This window comes from Schistocerca piceifrons, chromosome X (genome assembly GCF_021461385.2).
Source record: "Schistocerca piceifrons isolate TAMUIC-IGC-003096 chromosome X, iqSchPice1.1, whole genome shotgun sequence".
Taxonomy (NCBI): Eukaryota; Metazoa; Arthropoda; class Insecta; order Orthoptera; family Acrididae; genus Schistocerca; species Schistocerca piceifrons.
The window spans coordinates 444,468,654-444,490,718 of NC_060149.1; the positions used below are offsets into that span (position 1 = coordinate 444,468,654).

Below are 22,065 nucleotides of genomic sequence, written 5' to 3' on the forward strand. Positions count from 1 at the left end.
CGTTCTAATAGTCTCTCCCCGTCATTTTTTCCGCTTACAGTTCAAACTAGATATGACGGGTAGCTGTACACGTTGCCAATATCGGCAACGCATGGTTACAGAAGTTGAGGTTTTTTTTCGTTATTTTCTCCAAAATGGTTAGTATAAATCAAGACTTAAGTGCGTCATGTAATGCATTGTGGGAAAATAACATGATTAGATGGTGAGCTTCTTCAATGTTTCTTTAACTGGTTAATTTTTTCTTTGTTTGTAGACAATAAGTATGTTGTTGTTGTGGTCTCCAGTCCCGAGACTGGTTTGATGCAGCTCTCCATGCTACTCTATCCTGTGCAAGCTTCTTCATCTCCCAGTACCTACTGCAACCTACATCCTTCTGAATCTGCTTAGTGTATTGATCTCTTGGTCTCCCTCTACGATTTTTACCCTCCACGCTGCCCTCCAATGCTAAATTTGTGATCCCTTGATGCCTCAAACATGTCCTACCAACCGATCCCTTCTTCTAGTCAAGTTGTGCCACAAACTTCTCTTCTCCCCAATCATATTCAATACCTCCTCATTAGTATACGAAGAAAAAATAACTGTGGTTCTCGACTTATTGTCCATACTACACTGTACATCACATTTTGTATCAACACGGTGCCTGGTTATATGCTAAAATGAAAATTATAAAAAATCAGGGTCATACGTATCTTAATTGAGGTTTATGAAGCATATTGTCTACATATCGATAGACACCTCATTAAGACTACAAAACAATAAAGGAGCTGACGTTTTGAAAATTCAGTATAGTGAGAAGCACCTACCTGCTGTAATCTGTGATTCTGCGCGTCATGTGGCATGCAATTACAGAAAGCTTGGCTATTTTCCGGAGGGATATTCCTCCAGTTGGCTTTTCTGCGAGTCAAAGCGTCAACAGTGTCTGCTGAAGACCTTGGTGTACAAGTAGCCGATCAACCATTTCCCGGGCATGTTCGATGGACGACATACCGGGCGTTCACGCAAAGCAGAGTGCAGTGGCGGTGCACGTCATTCATAGCTAAAGCCTGCACAGTCGTCAACACAAGTATCCCGGCAGTATCCTGCTGGAACGTGGCAGGTGGAGGCGTCTGAAGGAAGAGCAGTAACGTGTGCTTTAAAATCTTCGCGAGGTTGTTCATTCTGTCCATGCTTCTCAGCAGGAAGGAGCCTAGATCACATGTTCTATCCCGTGGCACCTCAAATCATCAAAATCTGAGTTCTCCTTAACGTTCCTTAACAACGCAAGCTTCCACATTGTGATCATCGCGATGTCGTCTATCGTATTAGTCGACCACAATATTATGGCACCTGGAAGTGAGAGCGCTTCCGTCGGCTTATCGGAAGTTTTTGTCGTGATGTATGACGAGGACACGCTGGACGACTTGAGAGTACATGTACAACTGTCTTGAAGTCAATCACAATATGATGCGCACTTGTTTAGTATAACGCCACCGTGTGTTTCCCATAACGGCTACGGAGGCCAAGTGCAATAATATCGCGATCGGGTGACACACATACCTGTGATCGTTCCTGCAGGGCAGTTTTAAGAGGAACTCGTCCGAGAATATTACATTTTCACTATCAGCACGCATAACCTGGGCATGTTGATGATTTCTGCACGCTGAAAACCAGCGCGACTGATGAACGCCACTGTTCTAGCCCCCAGCTCGAAGCACGGCTTTGCATCGTTAGCACTGAGATATCCACTATCGGTCGTAGTATTCCAGCGTCGAGCCAAGACTGTGGACCAAGCTGTACGGTCTGCTGTCTCCATATCAACAAGATAGTATTCATACTGTGCCGTGGTCACATTGCGTAGTACAGTACCCGCTCGTTGCTACATACCATACCATTCTATCCCCTGATATGGCACTCGCATCGCTGTTGTAGCAACAGGCACTGTTAAAGTCGAAGTTTTACGGTACGACAAATCCATTTCGTGAAGGCCTGTCCTTCTTCCCTGTTAGAACTCACTCACTTGCTAATCATCCACACTTGGATGTCTATGAGACACACTGGCATTCGTTTTTTCGTTACCACTCTATTTGGCACCTCATTACTTGTAGAGTTTCGTATATCGCTCACCATTCCAGTCACATGAGGATGCTGATGAGTCTGTGTGTACTCTCTCCGTATCTTAATCAATTACTGCTAGAACACTTTGCGACACATCCTCCAACTTTGTATGCATTTGGGATGTTCTTTGTGGATGTTACACTTTTCGCAAACTTTGGAGTACAAATGGGAAAAAGGGAAAGGAAAAGGAAGGATATCGGCCGTGTACTTTTCAAAGGCACCATCCCAGCATTTGCCTTAAATGACTTAGGGAAACAAAGGAAGACTGAAATCTGTGGTGCTTCGTTTCGAATGCGCGGCTAGTGTCTTACCACAGCGCCACTTCCCTTGGGCAGAAGTGCATCTGTATTACTAAACTATCCCTGAGAACAGCACCTGTAGTTTCAATCAGCAAACAAACATGTACTTCAATAAAACAGTTCTCAGCTCCTTTTTCCTTTCTTTGTAGCACTGTTTATGTCAACACAATTGTAACTGACTTGTGCATAGCATAATTACCAAAGTGTGTTTCCCCATGTCCATTCCGTTTCCCTTCGTTCAGTTTTTGTTTTTCGTTTTCTCTTTATTGTCATTTCATCCTCCTCACCCAACTCGGAGATGTGAGAGGGGGAGTTTACTGCTAAAGGCTGCAAATAGCTGCTCTAAAAATTTTACATGGCTTTAAAATATTGAATGTCTGCACACAAAAAAAGTAGAGATGGTGAGTTGCGTTGGCGAGAAGATGAAAGGCTGATCCCCTGATTCCGTTAGAATAATTACACAGAATTGTGTGAAGTGATGAATTTATGTAGACTTCCAGGTGTCAGGGTATTTTGAGATTTTTATGTTTCTGGGTGATGTGAATTATGAGATTTATGAGGATGGATGTTTGATTGAGTGATAGGGGAGGATGATGAAGATGAGCCTCCGAACCAAACCTTAGGATGTGTGTAGTGGGTAGTGATGAGGACGTGAGTCTTGATAAAGGGAGAACTGTCTGGACGGATGTATAACTGGGCGAATTTCATTGTCAGGTAAAGGGGGATGAGTGTATGGCTTATAGCTGTGGGGTTTTGGAAGGATAACTGGTGGCTTCCGATTTAGGTATCAATGGATTCTCTGTCCTTCATTCAAATTCGATGTTGTTTTTTATAGTTCCACGTCATTGACTTTAGTAACAAAATATACAGGAAGGTCCATTGATCGTCACCGGGCCAAATATCTCACGAAATAAGCGTCAAACGAAAAAACTACAAAGTACGAAACTTGTCTAGCTTGAAGGGGGAAATCAGATGGCGCTATGGTTGGCCGGCTATATGGCGCTGCCATAGGTCAAACGGATATCAGCTGCGTTCTTTTGTTTTTTCTTAAATACGGACCCCCATTTTTATTACATATTCGTGTAGTACGTAAAGAAATATGAATGTTTTAGTTGGACCACTTTTTTCGCTTTGTGATACATGGCGCTGTAATAGTCACAAACATATGGCTCACCATTTTAGACGAACAGTTGGTAACAGTTAGGTTTTTTAAATTAAAATACAGAACGTAGGTATGTTTGAACATTTTATTTCGGTTGTTCCAATGTGATACATGTACCTTTGTGAACTTATCATTTCCGAGAACGCATGCTGTTACAGCGTAATTACCTGTAAATACCACATGAATGCAATAAATGCTCAGCGTGTAACGACATTCCTCTCAACAGCGAGTAGTTCGCCTTCCGTAATGTTCGCACATGCATTGACAATGCGCTGACGCATGTTGTCAGGCGTTGTCGGTGGATCACGATAGCAAATATGTGCTTCGACGACCAATCCACCTGTCATCAAATATGCTATTCAATACCGCTTCAACCGCACGCGAGCTTTGTGCCGGACATCCATCATGTTGGAAGTACATCGTCATTCTGTTCAAATGGTTCAAATGGCTCTGAGCACTATGGGACTCAACTGCTGAGGTCAGTAGTCCCCTAGAACTTAGAAGTAGTTAAACCTAACTAACCTAAGGACATCACACACATCCATGCCCGAGGCAGGATTCGAACCCGCGACCGTAGCGGTCTCGCGGTTCCCGTCATTCTGTCATGCAGCGAAACATCTTGTAGTAACATCTGTAGAACATTACTTAGGAAATCAGCATACAGTGCACCAATTAGATTGCCATCGATAAAATGGGGGCCAATTATCCTTCCTCCCATAATTCCGCACCATACATTAACCAGCCAAGTTCGCTGATGTTCCACTTGTCGCAGCCATCGTGGATTTTCCATTGCTCAACAGTGTATATTATGCCGGTTTACGCTACCGCTGTTGGTAAATGACGCTTTGTCGCTAAATAGAACGCGTGCAAAAAATCTGTCATCGTCCAGTAATTTCTCTTGTGCCCAGTGGAAGAACTGTACACGACGTTCAAAGTCGTCGCCAGGCAATTCCTGGTGCATAGAAATATGGTACAGGTGCAATCGATGTTGATGTACCATTCTCAACACCAACGTTTTTGAGATTCCCGATTCTCGCGCAATTTGTCTGCTACTGATGTTCGGATTAGCCGCGACAGCAGCTAAACCACCTACTTCGGCATCATCATTTGTTTCAGGTCGTGGTTGACGTTTCACATGTGGCTGAACACTTCCTGTTTCCTTAAATAACTATCCGGCGAACGGTCCGGACACTTGAATGATGTCGTTCAGGAATTCCGAGCAGCATACATAGGACACGCCCGTTGGGCATTTTGATCACAACAGCCATACATCAACACGATATCGACCTCTTCCGCAATTGGTGAACGGTCCATTTTAACACGGGTAATGTATCACGACACAAATACCGTCCGCACTGGCGGAATGTTACGTTATACCACGTAATTGTACGTTTGTGACTATTACAGCGCCATCTATCATAAAGTGAAAATTGTGGTCCAACTAAAACATTCATAGTTCTTTACGTACTACACGAATATGTAATAAAAAATGGGGGTTCCTATTTTTTAAAAAGCAGTTGATATCTGTTTGACCTATGGCAGCGCCATCTAGCGGGCCAACCATTGCGCCATCTGGTTTCCCCCTTCAAGCTAGACGAGTTTCGTTCTTTGTAGATTTTTCGTTTGATGCTTATTTCGTGAGATATTTGGCCCCATCATTATCAATGGACCACCCTGTATATACCTTCTATTTTTCTGAGGAGCGCTCACATGACGTGCTGACTTTTCAGCGTAAATTACTAATGCGACTATGACTGTAAGGCAGGCGGCAGATAACAGCAGCGGCTAAACTCTGCCTTTGCTTTCAGTAGGCCACACAGAGGGCGCATTTAACGCGGAGACCAGTTAGCTGCCGCTGAGACGAGCTGCTAAATTTCTCGATGATGTGCCGTCGCGGCAGCGTGTAGTACTTGCAGTGAAAACATGCAGGTCGTACAGCTGATCGAAGAGAAAAGAAAGTTCAGTCTACTGTATAATACAGGTGATGTGGAGTTAAAGAACAGTCTGGAAACGGTCGCAGCATGGAAGGGTATTACTGTATCGAGAAGGTAATTACATTTATTTTTACGGTGTAAGATCTTCGTGAGGGATTTGTGCTGAAGTGTCTCAAGATGAATGGTACTTTTACTTTCACAGTACAATATCTTCTTTAGGTTGTCCTCCACAGCTTTCATAAGACATTTTTATGTATATCACAGAAAAGCTGCTAAAACTTCGTTATGCTACAAGTAGTTTCCATAGTTATTTCATCATCTGTTAGACTTAAGAGCATAAAATGGTATATACACTATGCCCATTATCGCAAAATATTTTATATTTATAATTAATGGTGTGAAACTGGACCTGGTGTATGGCACTGAAACTGAGTTCTTTCACATCACTACGTAATCTACTGGGAAGATATGCTATGCTGGAATGTGACAACTACTGCAAGACCGTATACAACAATGCGATCGAAATGGAAAACCCTCAAATTTGTTGAACTTGCTAACCTAATGTTCTTAATGTCATAAAGGAATTTGTTGGTTTAGACCAGTTTCTCAATGTGGTAGGGCTGTTGGGGCAGGTCGCCTCAACGACTGTGTGTGGCCTCCCAAGGGCCACGGGAGTAGTGCGTTAGCCCACACTCTTTAATTAGTTGAATGTGTCAGTAGCTGGCTTGCCATCATGAAGGTATGTCATGTTCTCCAGATGGTAATGTTTATAACTATGTTTTTCCTTTCTTCAATGTTATTTTATAGATTAAACACAGTATCGAACAAAATTAATCTTCAAGTAATATAATGGTACAGTGATACTTTGTCCTACCACAATAATTCATTACGCTTGTCTAGTGTCCCAGAAATAGTTAATGCTCGCTTTTCTAGGAGCTTTTGGGATGTCTCAGCTTGTACGTATGGAAGCACTTTGCCCTAACAGAAGCTGTTTATGAAAATAGCCCATAATAACATAGAAATCATTCTCCCTCGTGTTCCTAACGTCTCACCCTGTCCATCATGTCTTACCCTTCTTGCTTTCGACGTTCACAAATGTTCTCACCACTATGCAGAGGCTCCTATATCCCAGCACAAAGGATCTTTTGTGAATGAATGGGGGACTATGATTGGCTCTTATCGAATTTGCCCGCCCAATTACTGATGCCCCGGTGTGGAAGCACCATCCACCCTTTATTTTTTCTTTCTGCAGACGAGACTTTCAGCCACAAAAAAATTATTTTATACGGATAGCCATATTGCACCCACAATTAAACCTTGCAAAGTGCCCTACATATCGCCAAATATGGGAAGACTCTTACTCACTGACACTGCTATCCGACTGAGGACAGGAGCATGAATATTACATCATGAAACCGATCTCCAAAACCCAGCAACATATCACCGCATACCGTATCGATGTAGTAAACATACAATTCGTATCTGTGCCATACAAAATCACCCCTTTTACATCATTTGTACATATATCATGAAGACATACAGCATAAGCACATGCACCGTAGGTATACTCGTGGCACTAGATATTTCCCGCGAGGTCGGGCAGTCATTCAATCCCAACACATGACCAGAGCGCCCTCAGTGGTTCAAGGTCACTCTCGGAACTGTTGTACAAAGACTGACTCGTTCCCCATCGGTACAAATGCGTTACTGTTTCTGGTCCTGACCTGCTTGCTTGCTCACTTTTCTACACACACCTCCAGACTCTATGATTACAAGAACATATCTAATTTTGCATGGTTTGCAAGAATATCATACCATTTTCGTGGTACTTCTCGATATCAAACACATATCAGTATCGTTTGTATAGCAGTATCGCTCGCACAATATATTTCGGAAGATATAGACTGGAAATTAATACTCTAGAAACCCGAAACTTTAGCTAGGTGGAGCATGCTGTAAACTAAAGAGTAACTAGAAACTTATCCCATCTGCAAATACCTTCATGTGAAAAAACTCGACAAAAGAAAAATAGTGTAAACTGATACTTCCACTCGCTAATACCAGTGTTGGTGATGTAACAGATTCCAAATCATCCCTATAATTTACAAAGTCAAATAATGTGTTTCTCATGTCAAGAGAACCAGCAAACGTGTCTTCCACCTGCTAGATGCACACACCACACTCGATGTTCCCTCAACTAAATAAAGACGTGAAATGTGAAGAAGCAGTCAACCGAACAATTTACGTCAGTGGGAATAATGGTCCAGCACAAACACACATCCATATTGAATCTTCTTAAATTTCCACAGGTTCACAAAAGCTGTCCAACACATATTAAGTATTAGTTCGCTATTCAGCTGTCTAGAGGAGTACACGGTTAAGTCAGCTCCATTCCTACACTCCAACAGGCCTTTCTATTCAGACAGCTCCTGCCATTAATGAGAAACATGAATCATTCCTGTCACCAGTGCTGCTTGCCAAGCACGCGTAGACAGAATCATCCTAGGAAAAAAACTGGCCTCATATATATTTGATCGCTATACTTACAATTAAATATTACGACCACAGTCTCAACTGAACATTCAACAGTGAGTGAAGTATTGGAAATACACCCTGCTGACAGCCGTGGCTCCGGAAATAGAAATATCTTTACCATTCTTATGACTCGACATACTCTCCCCTTTGCTATCACAGTATTCCACAATCTTTTCCTTCACAAATGTCAGAACACATACTTTAAAAGCCAGATGCTCAAGGTGAACCAATCACACATCCGCTACTAGTAGGTATAATACTTCGCCAATAAATGATTGCAGATGATACAAAATAATACCGACCGAAAATCAGCGATGGGGGGACGACAATGTCTCATAAGTTTTCTTGTGATTGGTACCACATGCATATACACAGACATACAGAATACAGAGCAAACACTCTACATTTGTGGTGGTGACTGGATACAATCGAGTACAGTGCTATACTATGCCTCCCAATCAGTGCATTTGGGCTATGTTTGGCAGATGTACTACATTCACAAGCAATTTTCAGAACACAGAATGAGAGGTTATGTCATGATCGCATGGATGGAACTGACATAAAATCGATAGAATTGCGAAAAAATGATGGGGGGGGGGGGGTAGGTATATAGGTATAAATTGACCGAATACACACCAAAATGCGGGGAAATTGAGGAAGTACTTGCGTATCTTTTGGTAGGCGCAGAGCAGTTTGAACATGGGAACAAGTATGCAGCACCAAGAGGAATCCAAGAAAACGTCGACATGGAAGTGAAGGGAATCAGGGAAGCAGTCAATTTTTTTTCCGTCAAGGCAGCATTATACTGTATGTCTATTCCGGTACCACTGATACATGTGAGTCGACTGCTGTATTTGACGCTTTTCAGGAAGACAGAGAACCATCCGCCTCTAAACTTACATGCATCTACGTTACAGGATGACAGAGAGTAGACGGGGTGATCGATTGAGATGGAGCTGTAACAATGTACGATTTAATGGTAGACTGATGATGCATTCTAGAGAGGGAGAAGTTGCTGTAGGTCAATTTTTCCACTGTTCTGTCAGGTTGCATCAGTCGCGTGACATAGCCTGCGTTCGACTTGTATACAGTCACGTGTTCTGTATGAGATTTAAAACACTGTCTACTTGCGATCGTTAACGGTAAACCTGTCGGTCATCAGAGGACTTCCATCTTATGTGTGATGAAGCGTGACACATTCCTCTAAACGAACTATGATTTACGCAATGTACTCCATCCCCCTGTCACATCTTTGGTGTAAAATCGAGACTTCAGCTTCATAACTAAGTTAGCGATAGATGCTTGTGAGGCACTGCAATCTCCATGTATACATCTGCCTGGTAGATGTGCTGTTTACAGAGTTAGTGGCGGAATGACTTTTAATTTTCACATGTAAGACGCTGCTGCTAAGCGGTTATCTGTTTCCTTGTAAGAGGTATTCCCCGTTATCTACGATAATTTTGTATAGGTCTGATGCAGGCATAGTATAATTTCTGAAGCGTGATCGGATGTGAACCGTGGACGCTGTACACCTCCGCAAAGCTGTACCATGCTCGTATCACACAGAGCCGATGTTTTAAGGAAGTAGTTTTTTCGTTTTACGGTTAGATAACAGAGTTTATCGTAGAGAAACTGGGAAGAAGGATGTATGTCATGCGCTTGAAGCATATTTCTTACATTGGAATATTAACAACGCTATATTCCATATGACTGATAGGTCTGAAACGCAAGATATCTAACATTATAGCCCATTTTAAGTGCGGAATGTTGTAGCCTTAGGAGAGCGTGTGTTTATGTTCTCTCTTACCAATACCTTCCAGGTACTGATCCTAGACTCTGGAACCATACTTCAAAATTGATAGTTTGGTTGATTTACGTAAAAATGCTTCAAATTACATCCGCATGGAGCTCCATCGCGCATAAAAATCACCCGTTTCTTGTTCTTCTTAACTGTCTGCTATTACATCACACTTTCAAATCTGTTACTATACATTGATAAGGAGTGCTAACCTCCTCGACATGGACGCATCGTGAGAAATCTTGTGCACTTGGATGGGCGAGAACTCGGCAAGCTCCATTCATTCACAAGACGTGGAATGTAGCAGTCTATTTCTGGTCGATTTCAGATAAAACTGGTAATGGTGTTGCAGGGCGGGTTAGTCAATGACAGTGTTAGGGGGTCTTTCAGTATCTAATTATACCATAAGACTGCGAGAATGCTCTATGACTCCCATCAGCCTAGAGATAAATCGTAAATTAAGCACTATGCTCGAAGTGTTAGCAATATGTACAGCACTGTCTGATATACTTTGATGATGGATGGAAGTAACAATGCATGGATGTACTGCACAGTCCTCTGTCGACATTCGCAATGATACTCGCAAAGAAGGGACGGGGTGGTTTAGCTATGATACTGAAATTTGAAAACATTCTGTCACATCATTGATCGGTATTGAAATTACTGTAAAATTGGTAAAATTGTTCACACAATCAACTGTTATGCTTAATACTTCAGTACATCAGGAGTGTCTTTTCCATCCCATCAGTTCACTGGCACGCTGTTCGTTACCATATAATGATTGACTGACAACGCTTGTTTGAGTTGGAGAAAGAGTTTCGGAAGAGGGGTGACACCTTCTGGAGATAGATAGCACCGAAACAGTGATCGCGTATATGACTGCAATATGAATAATCAGTTGAAATGGAACGTAGAACCATCAGCTATTCCGTCAATGTGACAGATGAGTTTAAATATTGTTTGGAAACTCACGCCAACACTGCAAAACTCTTCCAATTTCCTTATGTTGTAAATGACTTTTATTTAAAATCATCCAGTGAGTGTAGTGCATTATGGTAACAGCAGTAATAATATGATTTACGCCGTGCGACATCTAGAGGTAGCCCAGTTGTCCTATCTTCCCTCCAAAATTCAAACTTCCCGCCAGAGGGCTTGGCAGGAGGGTGTGACATTTTGCAGACATCTTGGGTAACGGTACTCGCATCATCAGCTGACGTCACAGTAGCCATCTTGAATGACACCCATCACATCATCAGCTGGCGTCACAGCAGCCATCTTGAATGACGTCAATCACGTCACAGTGTGCCATCTTGAATAATGGTACTTTGGAGTGATGTCCTTGTTGTCTGCGAGAGGTCATGGATCAGAACGTCTTAATGTCAGTTTAGAACCTGACACAGACCTCGAAGTCGCGGCAGTAAAACAAAATGTTTGGCAGTGTAAGAAGCATGTTAGATAAAAAAAAAAAGTTTCAAACAGCGACAGAGGACCACAGGGGGCGTCTCTTGATCTCTTGCGGCTTACACTATAGTCGGCGGGACATGATCATCTTCCTACAGTAGAGGTGATGAAACTTTAAACTGGTCTCTGCAGTTGATCAATAGCTGTATATTTAATAGGATCGTCACATGTGCTCGTTGCCTGCGTGCATGCGGTATTTGTTTTCGATGTATGGGAGGAGAGAGATGCGGAAAAAATCTTATCTAGTTCTCTATCAGATGAAGTTAGTTGAGCCTTTAAAGTTCGTAAATTTTCTCTGATGAATGGTACAAAATAACGAAGATAGCATGTTGGGGAGACAAATGTGAATGGATGCGGATCTGTAGTACTTGTATGTAGTTTTGGGGTGCACCACAGTGAGGTAGCAAAAATCCTCATCTTTCTCTCGGTTCCCAGTTCTCTTGAATGGTCAAAACACGGTCCTGTCGCAGTAACGAAGCTTAGCCTGTACCTAGACGGTATGCAAAAGGTGGTAGATATAGTATCCTCCGACTTCTACTCAGTTCCGGCTTACAATGGAATGATCACATGCGCAAAGCTGCAGGGATGGTAGCGCAGAATCTGAGAGGGCTGTTGCATGATGCATAGGGACTACCCTAAACGACGCTGGAATTTTACTGTAGCAGATAGGTTCGAGAGAGGTGACTCGTCTCGAGATATGAGAGTGTCAGAAATATGATTCACTAGTGGCTGTAAACATTAAAGGAGTTCTCCATAGGATCCAATGCAGGTATGTGCTTGAATGGAGGGACCTGATTCCAAATCATAGACATCATTTCTAGTGGATAGCGTCACACTAGAGACCTGAAAAGCTAGTGCACATTTATTACGACGTCAGTCAGCACAACATCTACTACTGTTAGTGATCCTCCTCAATCAATCATCGCCTATGATTCAGTGGATATATCACCGAACCTCTGACATGGTACCGAGACAGAATATGTTACAAATACTGGAGAAATATCTAGCAGCGTAAGGGAGTTGCAAATACCGGTTTCATACCATGTTCCTTAACCGAATCACTTTCAAAATTCAGCGATTTTATCACGAGGTTGCATCATGGGCTACATGTAAAAGGACTGCTGGTCTGATAATATACACTCCAATGGTGATTGTCTGGAAAAACCAATTCATTTGGAGGTATTGTCATACCCCGATTTATAAGGCCAGTATAGCTTTTAACATAGATACTTGAGTGCACCTGTAGAACTAAGACCGCTTGTGATGAAAATATGGTTGTGTTTTTTAACATCTGACAGTTTGTAAGACGATTACTACTCTCTTTTTAAGACACCGTGGTACCACTCACAAGAAAACTCATGAGACATGTCCCCCCCTCGCTGATTTTCGGTCAGTATTATTTAGTATCATCTGAAATCAATTATTTGCGAAGTATTATACTTAGTAGTAGGGCATGCGTGATAGGTTCACCTTGAGCATCAGGCTTATGAAGTATGTGTTTGTGTTCTGACATGTGTAAAGGAAAAGACTGTGGAATACTGTGATAGCAAAGGGGAGAGTATGTCAAGTCGTAAGAATAGTAACGATATTTCTATTTCCAGAGCCACAGCTGTCAGTAGGATGTACTTCCGATACTTCACTCATTGTCAAATGTCATTCAGTGGAGACTGCGATCATAATATTTAATTGTAAGTATAGTGATCAAATATATATTAGGCCAGTTATTTTCCTAGGATGATCCTGCCTATGCGTGCTGGTTATTTTCCTAGGATGATCCTGCCTATGTGTGCTTGGCTTGCAGCGCCAGTGACAGGACTGCTTCTTCACGTTTCACTTCTTTATTTAGCTGAGAGAACATTGAGTGTGGTGTGTGCATCTAGCAGGTGAAAGACATGTTTGCTGGTTCTCTTGACATGAGAAACACATTATTTGACTTTGTAAATTATAGGGATGATTTGGAATCTGTTACATAACCAACATCGGATTAGCGAGTGGAAGTATCAGTTTGCAGTATTTTTCTTTTGTCGAGGTTTTTCACATGAAGGTATTTGCAGATGGGATAAGTTTCTAGTTACTCTTTAGTTTACAGCATGCTCCACCTAGCTAAAGTTTCGGGTTTCTAGAGTATTAATTTCCAGTCTATATCTTTGGAAATATATTGTGAGAGCAATACTGCTATACAAGCGATACTGATATGTGTTTGATATCGAGAAGTACCACGAAAATGGTATGATATTCTTGCAAACCATGCAAAATTAGATATGTTCTTGTAATCATAGAGTCTGGAGATGTGTGTAGAAAAGCGAGCAAGCAAGCAGGTCAGGACCAGAAACAGTAACGCATTTGTACCGTTGGGGAACGAGTCTGTCTTTGTACAACAGTTCCGAGAGTGACTTTGAACCACTGAGGGCGCTCTGGTCATGTGTTGGGATTGAATGACTGCCCGACCTCACGGGAAATATCTAGTGCCGCAAGTATACCTATGGTGCATGTGCTTATGCTGTATGTCTTCATGGTATATGTACAAATGATGTAAAATGGGTGATTTTGTATGGCACAGATACGAATAGTATGTTTACTACATCGACACGGTATGCGGTGATATGTTGCTGGGTTTTGGAGATCTGTTTCATGATCTAATATTCACGCTCCTGTCCTCAGGTGGATAGCAGTGTCATTGAGTATTAGTCTTTCCATATTTGACGATATGTAGGGCACTTTGCAAGGTTTAATTGTGGGTGTAATATGGCTATCTGTATAAAATAGTTTTTTGTGGCTGAAAGTCTTGTCTGCAGAGAGAAAAAAAAAAAGGTGGATGGTGCTTACACACCTCCGGCATCAGTAATTCGGAGTCAAATTCGATAAGAGCCAATCATAGTCCCCCATTCATTCACAAGAGATCCTTTGTGCTGGGATATAGGAGTCTCTGCATAGTGGTGAGAACATTTGTGTGTGTCGAATGCAAGAAGGGTAAGGACGTGATGGACAGGGTGAGGCGTTAGGACCACGAGGGAGAAAAAAATTTTCAAATGTGTGTGAAATCTTATGGGACTGAACTGCTAAGGTTTTCAGTCTCCAAGCTTACACACTACTTAACCTAAATTATCCTAAGGACAAACACACACACCCATGCCCGAGGGAGGACTCGAACCTCCGCCAGGACCAGCTGCTCAGTCTACGGCTGCAGCGCCCTAGACCGCTCGGCTAATCCCGCGCGGCCCACGAGGGAGAATGAATTCTATGTTATTCTGGGCTATTTTTTTAAACCGAGCCAGCCGGGAATCGAACCCAGGCCCTTAGGATTGACATTCTGTCGCGCTGACCACTCAGCTGCCGGGGGTGGACTAAAGATAGTTATACTGCTGAAGAAATTGTGAGTGGTAACAAGAGGTAGTCTACCAATGTGCTGTATTTCCCCACATAATGCGTTGCGAATATTTGTCTAATTTCCACATTATTCGTCATCTCTCAAAGAGATAAAGAAAAGATTTTTATTCGATAGAGATTGCAGATTTCATTACCAATCAATTATTGTCGCCCTAGTCTAATATGAAGTGTGTTATGCGTAAAAAAATGCCAGAGATGAGAGTGAGCTGACGATGAGGGTGTGTGGGAGCGCAGGCCGGCGCAGCTGAGCTGCCAGATCACGGGACACCCGGTGCGGTCTGTGACGTGGCTAAAGGACGGCCAGCCGCTGGCGGAGCACACGGCGGAGCTGCAGTTCCACAGCGTGGGCCGCGACGACCAGGGCATGTACCAGTGCTTCGTGCGCAACGACGACGACGTCGCGCAGGGCACCAGTGAGCTCCGCCTCGGAGGTAATCTGCACGACTTATCCTAATCATTCACTTCCATACCTCTTTTGTGATTACTGCATGCTTACTGTTGTAGAGGGAGGGGGATGGGGGAGGGGCTAAGAAAAATTCTGAAGTCATTCCGAGTTATAATGTACAAAATACTGATATTTACAAAAATAATGGATAATATTTGATAATTAGCGGTTAAGTAACTAGTATCATTTGTGTAGACAACTTTACGAGAGCACTGTGGCAGGAAATAATAATTACAATAATATAACTAGTACTTTTCGCAAAAAAAATTGAAGATCTAGCTCGCTTTCAGTAAACTTGTAAACTGCCAAATATTCGAAATTCATGTCTTATATTTTCTATGTGTTCCTAGATACTATATTCACAGTACGCCATAATTATTAGCGAAAACTGACGTGGGTGAAAGTTTACGATAATATGAGCATAAAGGACCCAGTAGAAACTGTTCAGCGAACAAGCCGGCTGCGAAATAACTGAAGAGTGGAAACGTTAAACGTTTCATGTTTTTCAGAAAATGTATTTTCAGTGCTATTGGATTCTCGGTACCTTGTTGAATGTTGCTGGACTTGTTACAAGTGCCAAATCGTGGGTAAAATGGTTGACACATTCATTACTAGCTGCATATCATGCTGTACTTTATCTGAATGGCCAGCCATGTTTTTCAGTTGCAAAACAGAAACACCTGTTGACGATGTAGAAATTTCTTCCTCAACAGGTCAGGGAGCCCTGCAGTAAACTTTTCAATATCTGATCTCAAGAAAGGAGATGTATAAGAAACAGAAGTCATTACTAAACTTTTTTTAAATTAATTTTCTTAGTCTCCCGTGCAAAATTTAAAAGGCATTAGAAATTGTTTTTGTTGACTGGAGTTCCGCTGCTTAAAACATTATTGCCGTACTTCAGTATTTGAATTATCACAAATAAAATGTGGTGCCTCAGTACTAATGACAACGGAAACAAAAACTTTCTTATTGGCGCTTAGAACCAGTTAGTTCCTTGGTGTGGCACCTAGAACGTTTTTGATAATTTATTTCCCTATTTGTATAATGTTTTTGCTGTGATGAGGTGAGCAGCATGGTTCTGTAGCATCAGAACAGCTTGTCAGTTATTTGTATAAAAATAAGTTATGTACAAAATGAGATACATTGTTTTTTGGTCCCCGTGGAAAAACGTGAGATTTGGCAATTAAAATGTTTAACATTTCCACTCTTCAGTTGGGAATTCGTGGTTACGAGTCGCCACTGACTTCCACTTGAAATATTTTCTTGGTTGGTACAAACATGTTTGAAAGGTTAACTTTCACAGTTAAGTTCCCCTCTAACTGAGCTCAAATTTCATGAGATTTTGACTGCGATAAACACTATTCTTCCAATTGTACTTGACAAACACAATCATTGTATTCCTCTTTAGTTTGACACTAGCGAAGCTCAGATGCCAGCAGGTGGAAAAAACTTACTCTGTTCATTTCTTTTACTACACTTAAAACTATACATCGATTTGATGTTTTACCGGATTCCTGATATGCATGGTACAATCGTTAAATAGTCTTACGGGAAAATTCTCACTTCATCGCTACCTCGGAGATGCTGTGTCCCATCGCTCGTGCGCCGACTATAACACCACTTTCAAACTCACTTACATCTTGACACCCTGCTGTTGTAGCAGCAGTAACCGATCTAACAACTCCGCCAGACAGTTGTCTTATATAAGCGTTGCCGACTGCAGCGTCGCACGCCTGTTTATATATCTCTCAATACGCATGCCTGTACCAGTTTCTTGGGCCCTTGAGTGTATATAGTCCACACATACTCTCTTCGTATGCAAAGAATTAGCCATATTTTGGGCAGTCACGAACCCCTTGCATGCTTTAATCCTTCATCCACACTTCAACATTACAGAGAAAAGGTTTCCGGCGTGATTATGCCTCACGCACGACGGAAATTAACAGACTCTGAACGCAGAACGGTAGTTGGAGCTAGACACATGAAACATACCATTTCGTAAGCCGTTGGGGAATTTAATATTCCGAGAACCGCAGTGTCAAGAATGTGCTGAGGGTACCAAATTTAATGCACTATCTGTCGCCGCAGACAACACAGTAGTCTTCACTTAACGACCGAGGGCAACGGCGTTTGCGTAGAGTTGTCGCCGCTAATAGATAAGCAACACTGCGTGAAATAACTGCAGGAATCAATGTGGGACGTACAACGAACGTATCCGTTAGGACAGTGTGGCGAAATTTGGCGTTAATGGGCTATGGCAGCAGACGACCGACGCGAGTGCCTTTGCTAACAGCACGACATCGCCAGCAGCCCCTCTCCTGGGCTCATGACCATATCGGTTGGACGGACCTTAGACAACTGGAAAACAGTGACCTGGTCATATGTGTCTCGATTTCAGTTGGTAAGTACTGATGGCAGAGTTCGAATGGACTGGGTGCTCTAGTCCAATTGAAGCGATCATTAACTGGAAATTATTCTGTTCAGCTACTTGGAGACCATTTGCAGCCATCCATGGACTTCATGTTCCCAGACAATGGTGAAATTTTTATGGATGACAATGCAGCATATCGCCGGGCCACAGTTGTTTGCGACTGGTTTGAAGAACATCCTGGATAATTCGAGCGAATGATTTTGCCAGCCACGTCGCCCGATATGAATCCCGTCGAACATTTATGGGACATAATCGGGAGAGCAGTTCTAGCAAAAAATACTGTACCGGCAACACTTTCCCAGCTATGGACGCTATACAGACAGCCTGGCTCAATATTTCTATAGGGCACTACCAACGACGTGTTGAGTCCGTGCCACGCTGGGATGCTGCACTACACCAGGCAAAAGGAGGTCCAAAACGATATTATTAGAGACCCCATTGATTTTTGTCACTTCAGTGTATATTTATTTAAAATGAAACCTAACACTTCGCAATTGTAATTAAAGAAGATTTAAAAATAGTAATAGCTCTAACAGGAAAAGCAGCAGTTTACATTTATTTGTTCAGAGTAAAGTCATACAGATTTAGTGGTGTAGACTCTGTGCAGTGGCTGTAATGGACGTGATCGGAGAGACAGAGGAATATGGTGAAGAGGTGGACACTAATAATGAAAAGACGACAATAATAAAACAAAACAACTTCAGTGACAGAAAAACGAAAAGACAAACAAACGTGACTGGAAAAAGTCAACATTTGCTTCATTGGGAAACAGGTTAAAGGTTAAGGCTGTACCTTCGCAAAGCTATAGCATGGTACTCTAGTTCCATTGTGTGCAACGATATGACCTCCGCTATTTTGTGGAAGAATTTCTAGAATGTGAGTGTTGAAAAGACAAAATCGGGAACTGTTTTTCATGTCCCAGCTGCTGTAATTACCTAAATAATTTTGAGGCCAAACATCCCCCTGCTGGGACATCCTGTCGCCTGTGAGAACCCGCAAACCACGCACCTAACATGGACCCTTTAAACCAAAAACACGTTACAGTAAACGCAACAACAAAAGTAATAATGAGACTCTCTTTTGAAGCGATGGACAACGACGGTATCAGCATCGTGTGAACATGGTCAAGAATATCACGGAGAACATAAGAACAGTCTAGACAGACGTATTTAATTTTTGCTTTGAGAACGAAATAGATACCATTCGAAACAAACTAAGTCCGATCCATCCAAAAGAATAAAAGCCCACCATCACCTTGTAATTACATGAAAATCAACATCCACCCTCGAATATATTTATTCATGATCAACTGGGTAAATAGAATACTGAAGCGCAATCAGTTTACATGACAAAGACCGATCTAGTTTCTTTAAACACCATAGTACGAATACCGCAATAATTCAGGAAACTGATGTGTTGAAATGCGTTACGGAAAACCAAGAAACCGCAATACTGACATCACTATATTTCAGCGAAGCATATGATAGTGTCAAATTATAGATGCTGCTCACAAAAATGGCAAATCTTATTTTTCAGATATATCCCTGAAGAAGTTTCTACATCTACGTTATTGCTCTGGAGTTATCACATGATTGTTTGGCAGAGGGTGTAAAGAACCAGTTTCACGCTGCTTGTTCGAATGTTCAAATGTGTGTGAATTTCCAAGGGACCAAACTGCTGAGGTCATCGGTCCCTAGACTTACACACTAGTTAAACTAACATATGCTAAGGACAACACACACACCCATGCCCTGGCCGGCCGCGGTGGTCTCGCGGTTAAGGCGCTCAGTCCGGAACCGCGCGACTGCTACGGTCGCAGGTTCGAATCCTGCCTCGGGCATGGATGTGTGTGATGTCCTTAGGTTGGTTAGGTTTAAGTAGTTCTAAGTTCTAGGGGACTGATGACCACAGAAGTTAAGTCCCATAGTGCTCAGAGCCATTTGAACCATTTGAACACCCATGCCCGAGGAAGGACTCGAACCTCCGGCAGGAGGGGCCGCGCAGTCAGCGACATGGCGCCTCTAACCGCGCGGCCTCAAACTGTTTATCTACCGTTCCACTCTGTAACAGTACGTAGAAAAAATTAACTCTTAAATTTTTCCATCTGAACTATGATTTCTCTTATAAGATGTTCATTTCTCCCAATACAGATATAACTCAACAAAATATATTGGCATTTGGAGGAGAAAGCTGATGATTGAAATATCGTGAAAAGATGTTGTCGCAGTGAGACACGCATTTGTTTCGATGCCATCACAGTTAGCTCATCATATCCCTGACTCTCTCTCCCCTATTTCGTGGTAATGAAAAGTCGTCCTATAAGTATCTTGCTCCTGTTTGAACTTTTTCGATGTCTTCAGTCAGCCCTATCTTGTCTGGATCCTGTAACACGTATCAACACAACGGGAAAAGCAGACCACAGCGTGTCGCCCGTGCGAATGAAAAGTCGTCCTATAAGTATCTTGAACCAAGAGTGCCACAGCCATCATTCCTCGGCCAGAAGCTGCTAACCTTGTATATCAATGACTTCCCGTTGGTATTTTCCTCTTACAAATACCATTTATATGCCTGTGACCACCGGCTTTGCTTAAGTGTTACGTATGAAGATATTTATCCTTGCTGCCACTGTCCACAAGACTGATGCCCTCTTTTCAGTGTTAGGATGTGAACAAAGCCTGGGTTAAAACTAAATGAGTAGAAGTACCAAGTGCTTTTATTACCATAACAGAGGTTAATTAGCCTTAACGTCACCAACACGTGCCCTCTATTCTTCCTCACGATATCCCAACATCGAATCAGAAAAAGCTGAAGAATATGAGTTTAATTTTGAATGAGCTCATGAATCTGCACTCCTATATGCCTCCTAATCATTTCAAATAATATTTCCACGGATGCGAAACAGGAATTTGTGCAATCACTCGTTCTATCAGACCTCTGCTGTTGCAATTTAACCCAACGCAAAATGATCAGCGAAAATTCTAAACCGGTAGTTCTAACTATGAATGCTTGTGTGCGTTACATATGCATCATCCGCCTGTTTGACAATAGCAGTGTCTCTCACACGATGGTTACTACCAGACAGCTTACGCGTCTACAAGTCATGTCTGTTTCATTGGTGTTTTAGTGTGGACGCCCCTCAGCTTCTCGATTCACTGATCACGTACTTATCCCACCAATATAATCACACAAGATCTCATTTATCTGTTATCCTACTCGTACCCACCCATAAAACAAATATTTTCAATTGCTCTTCCTCATCTACTGTTGTCAGACTCTGAAACAAGGTATTCTGCACTCTACGCTCAGATCAATACCCTGTTACACTTAAAACAAAGCTTAAGTAGTTGCTTTCAGGCGTCGAATTTGATTAAACGTCTGCGATCAGCATCCTTATTGTTCATCACCTGACGTAAGTCGGTTGTCAGTCATGAAGCTGGAACTTATCTCACACGTATTTTTACATATCTGGGCAAGTTTTACACAGAGAGCCTTGAGCTTACCAGTCAGTTAACGTATTTAGCTAACTGTTGTGGGCTCTCAGGTTATTTGTTGCGACTGGTTTTCTGAGGAATCCCCTTTAAGTGCATCAAAATTGACGTTGTAAAAAAAGTTTTCGATGCACTGTCATATCTGCGAAAGTGTATGCGCTTAGATACAAAGTGGGTAAAATAAAAGTATACCAAAAAATACTCTCTAAGACAAGAAACGAAGCACCATGAAGGAATTATCCGAATCGGACAGAAATTGGTAGATGTGATGTACATGTGTAGACAAACAAACGATTACAGTTTCAGAAAAATTTGATGATTCGTTCAAGAAAAGAGCTTCACAAATGAAGGTGAGCAAGACAATAACGACTCGGTCAATCTCTGGCCCTTATTCTGGCAGTTATTCGGCTTAACATTGATTGATAGAGTTGTTGGATGTCCTCCTGTGGTATACAGTGCCAAATTCTGTCCAACTGGCGTATTAGATCATCAAAATCACGAGCTGTTTGGAGGATCCTGCCCATAATGCTCATAAGGTTCTCCATTATGGAGAGATCCGGTGATCTTGCTGGCCAAGGTACGGTTTGGCAGCCAAGAAACAGCCAGTAAAAACTCTCGCCGTGTGCAGGTGGGCATAATCTTGTTGAAATGTAACCCAATGATGGCAACAGAACGGAACGTAGAATATCGTCGACGTACCCCTGTACTGTAACGGCGCCGCAGATGACAGCCAAAGGGGTCTCCCTATCAAATGAAATGGCTCCCTAGACCACCACCTCCACATGTCGGGCTGTATGGCGGACGACAGGCGTTTCCAGATACGTTTTCGCTGCTCATCTGGAATCAGTTCGAAGCGGCACTCATCATTCCTACTCCAGTCAATGAGCTTCCAGGGCGAAGATTCCCTAGAAAAATTTTTAATGAAATTTTTATTTATTTATTCATTTGTATACCTCATAGTACGTATCCTGTACTTTTCCTAACGATATTTATAATATACATTAATTTGATCGAGCTTACTACAAGATGTT

General features: G+C 42.2%; 1 protein-coding gene across 1 annotated transcript in view; it reads left to right on the plus strand.

Annotated features, from left to right (window-relative positions):
• Positions 1-22,065, plus strand: part of LOC124722409 (Down syndrome cell adhesion molecule-like protein Dscam2) — a 758,217-nt gene that overhangs the window by 321,500 nt on the left and 414,652 nt on the right. Inside the window, exon 6 of the mRNA XM_047247577.1 lies at positions 14,905-15,101. Within this exon, the coding sequence (XP_047103533.1) occupies positions 14,905-15,101 (197 nt within the window). The remainder of the gene's footprint in view (positions 1-14,904; positions 15,102-22,065) is intronic.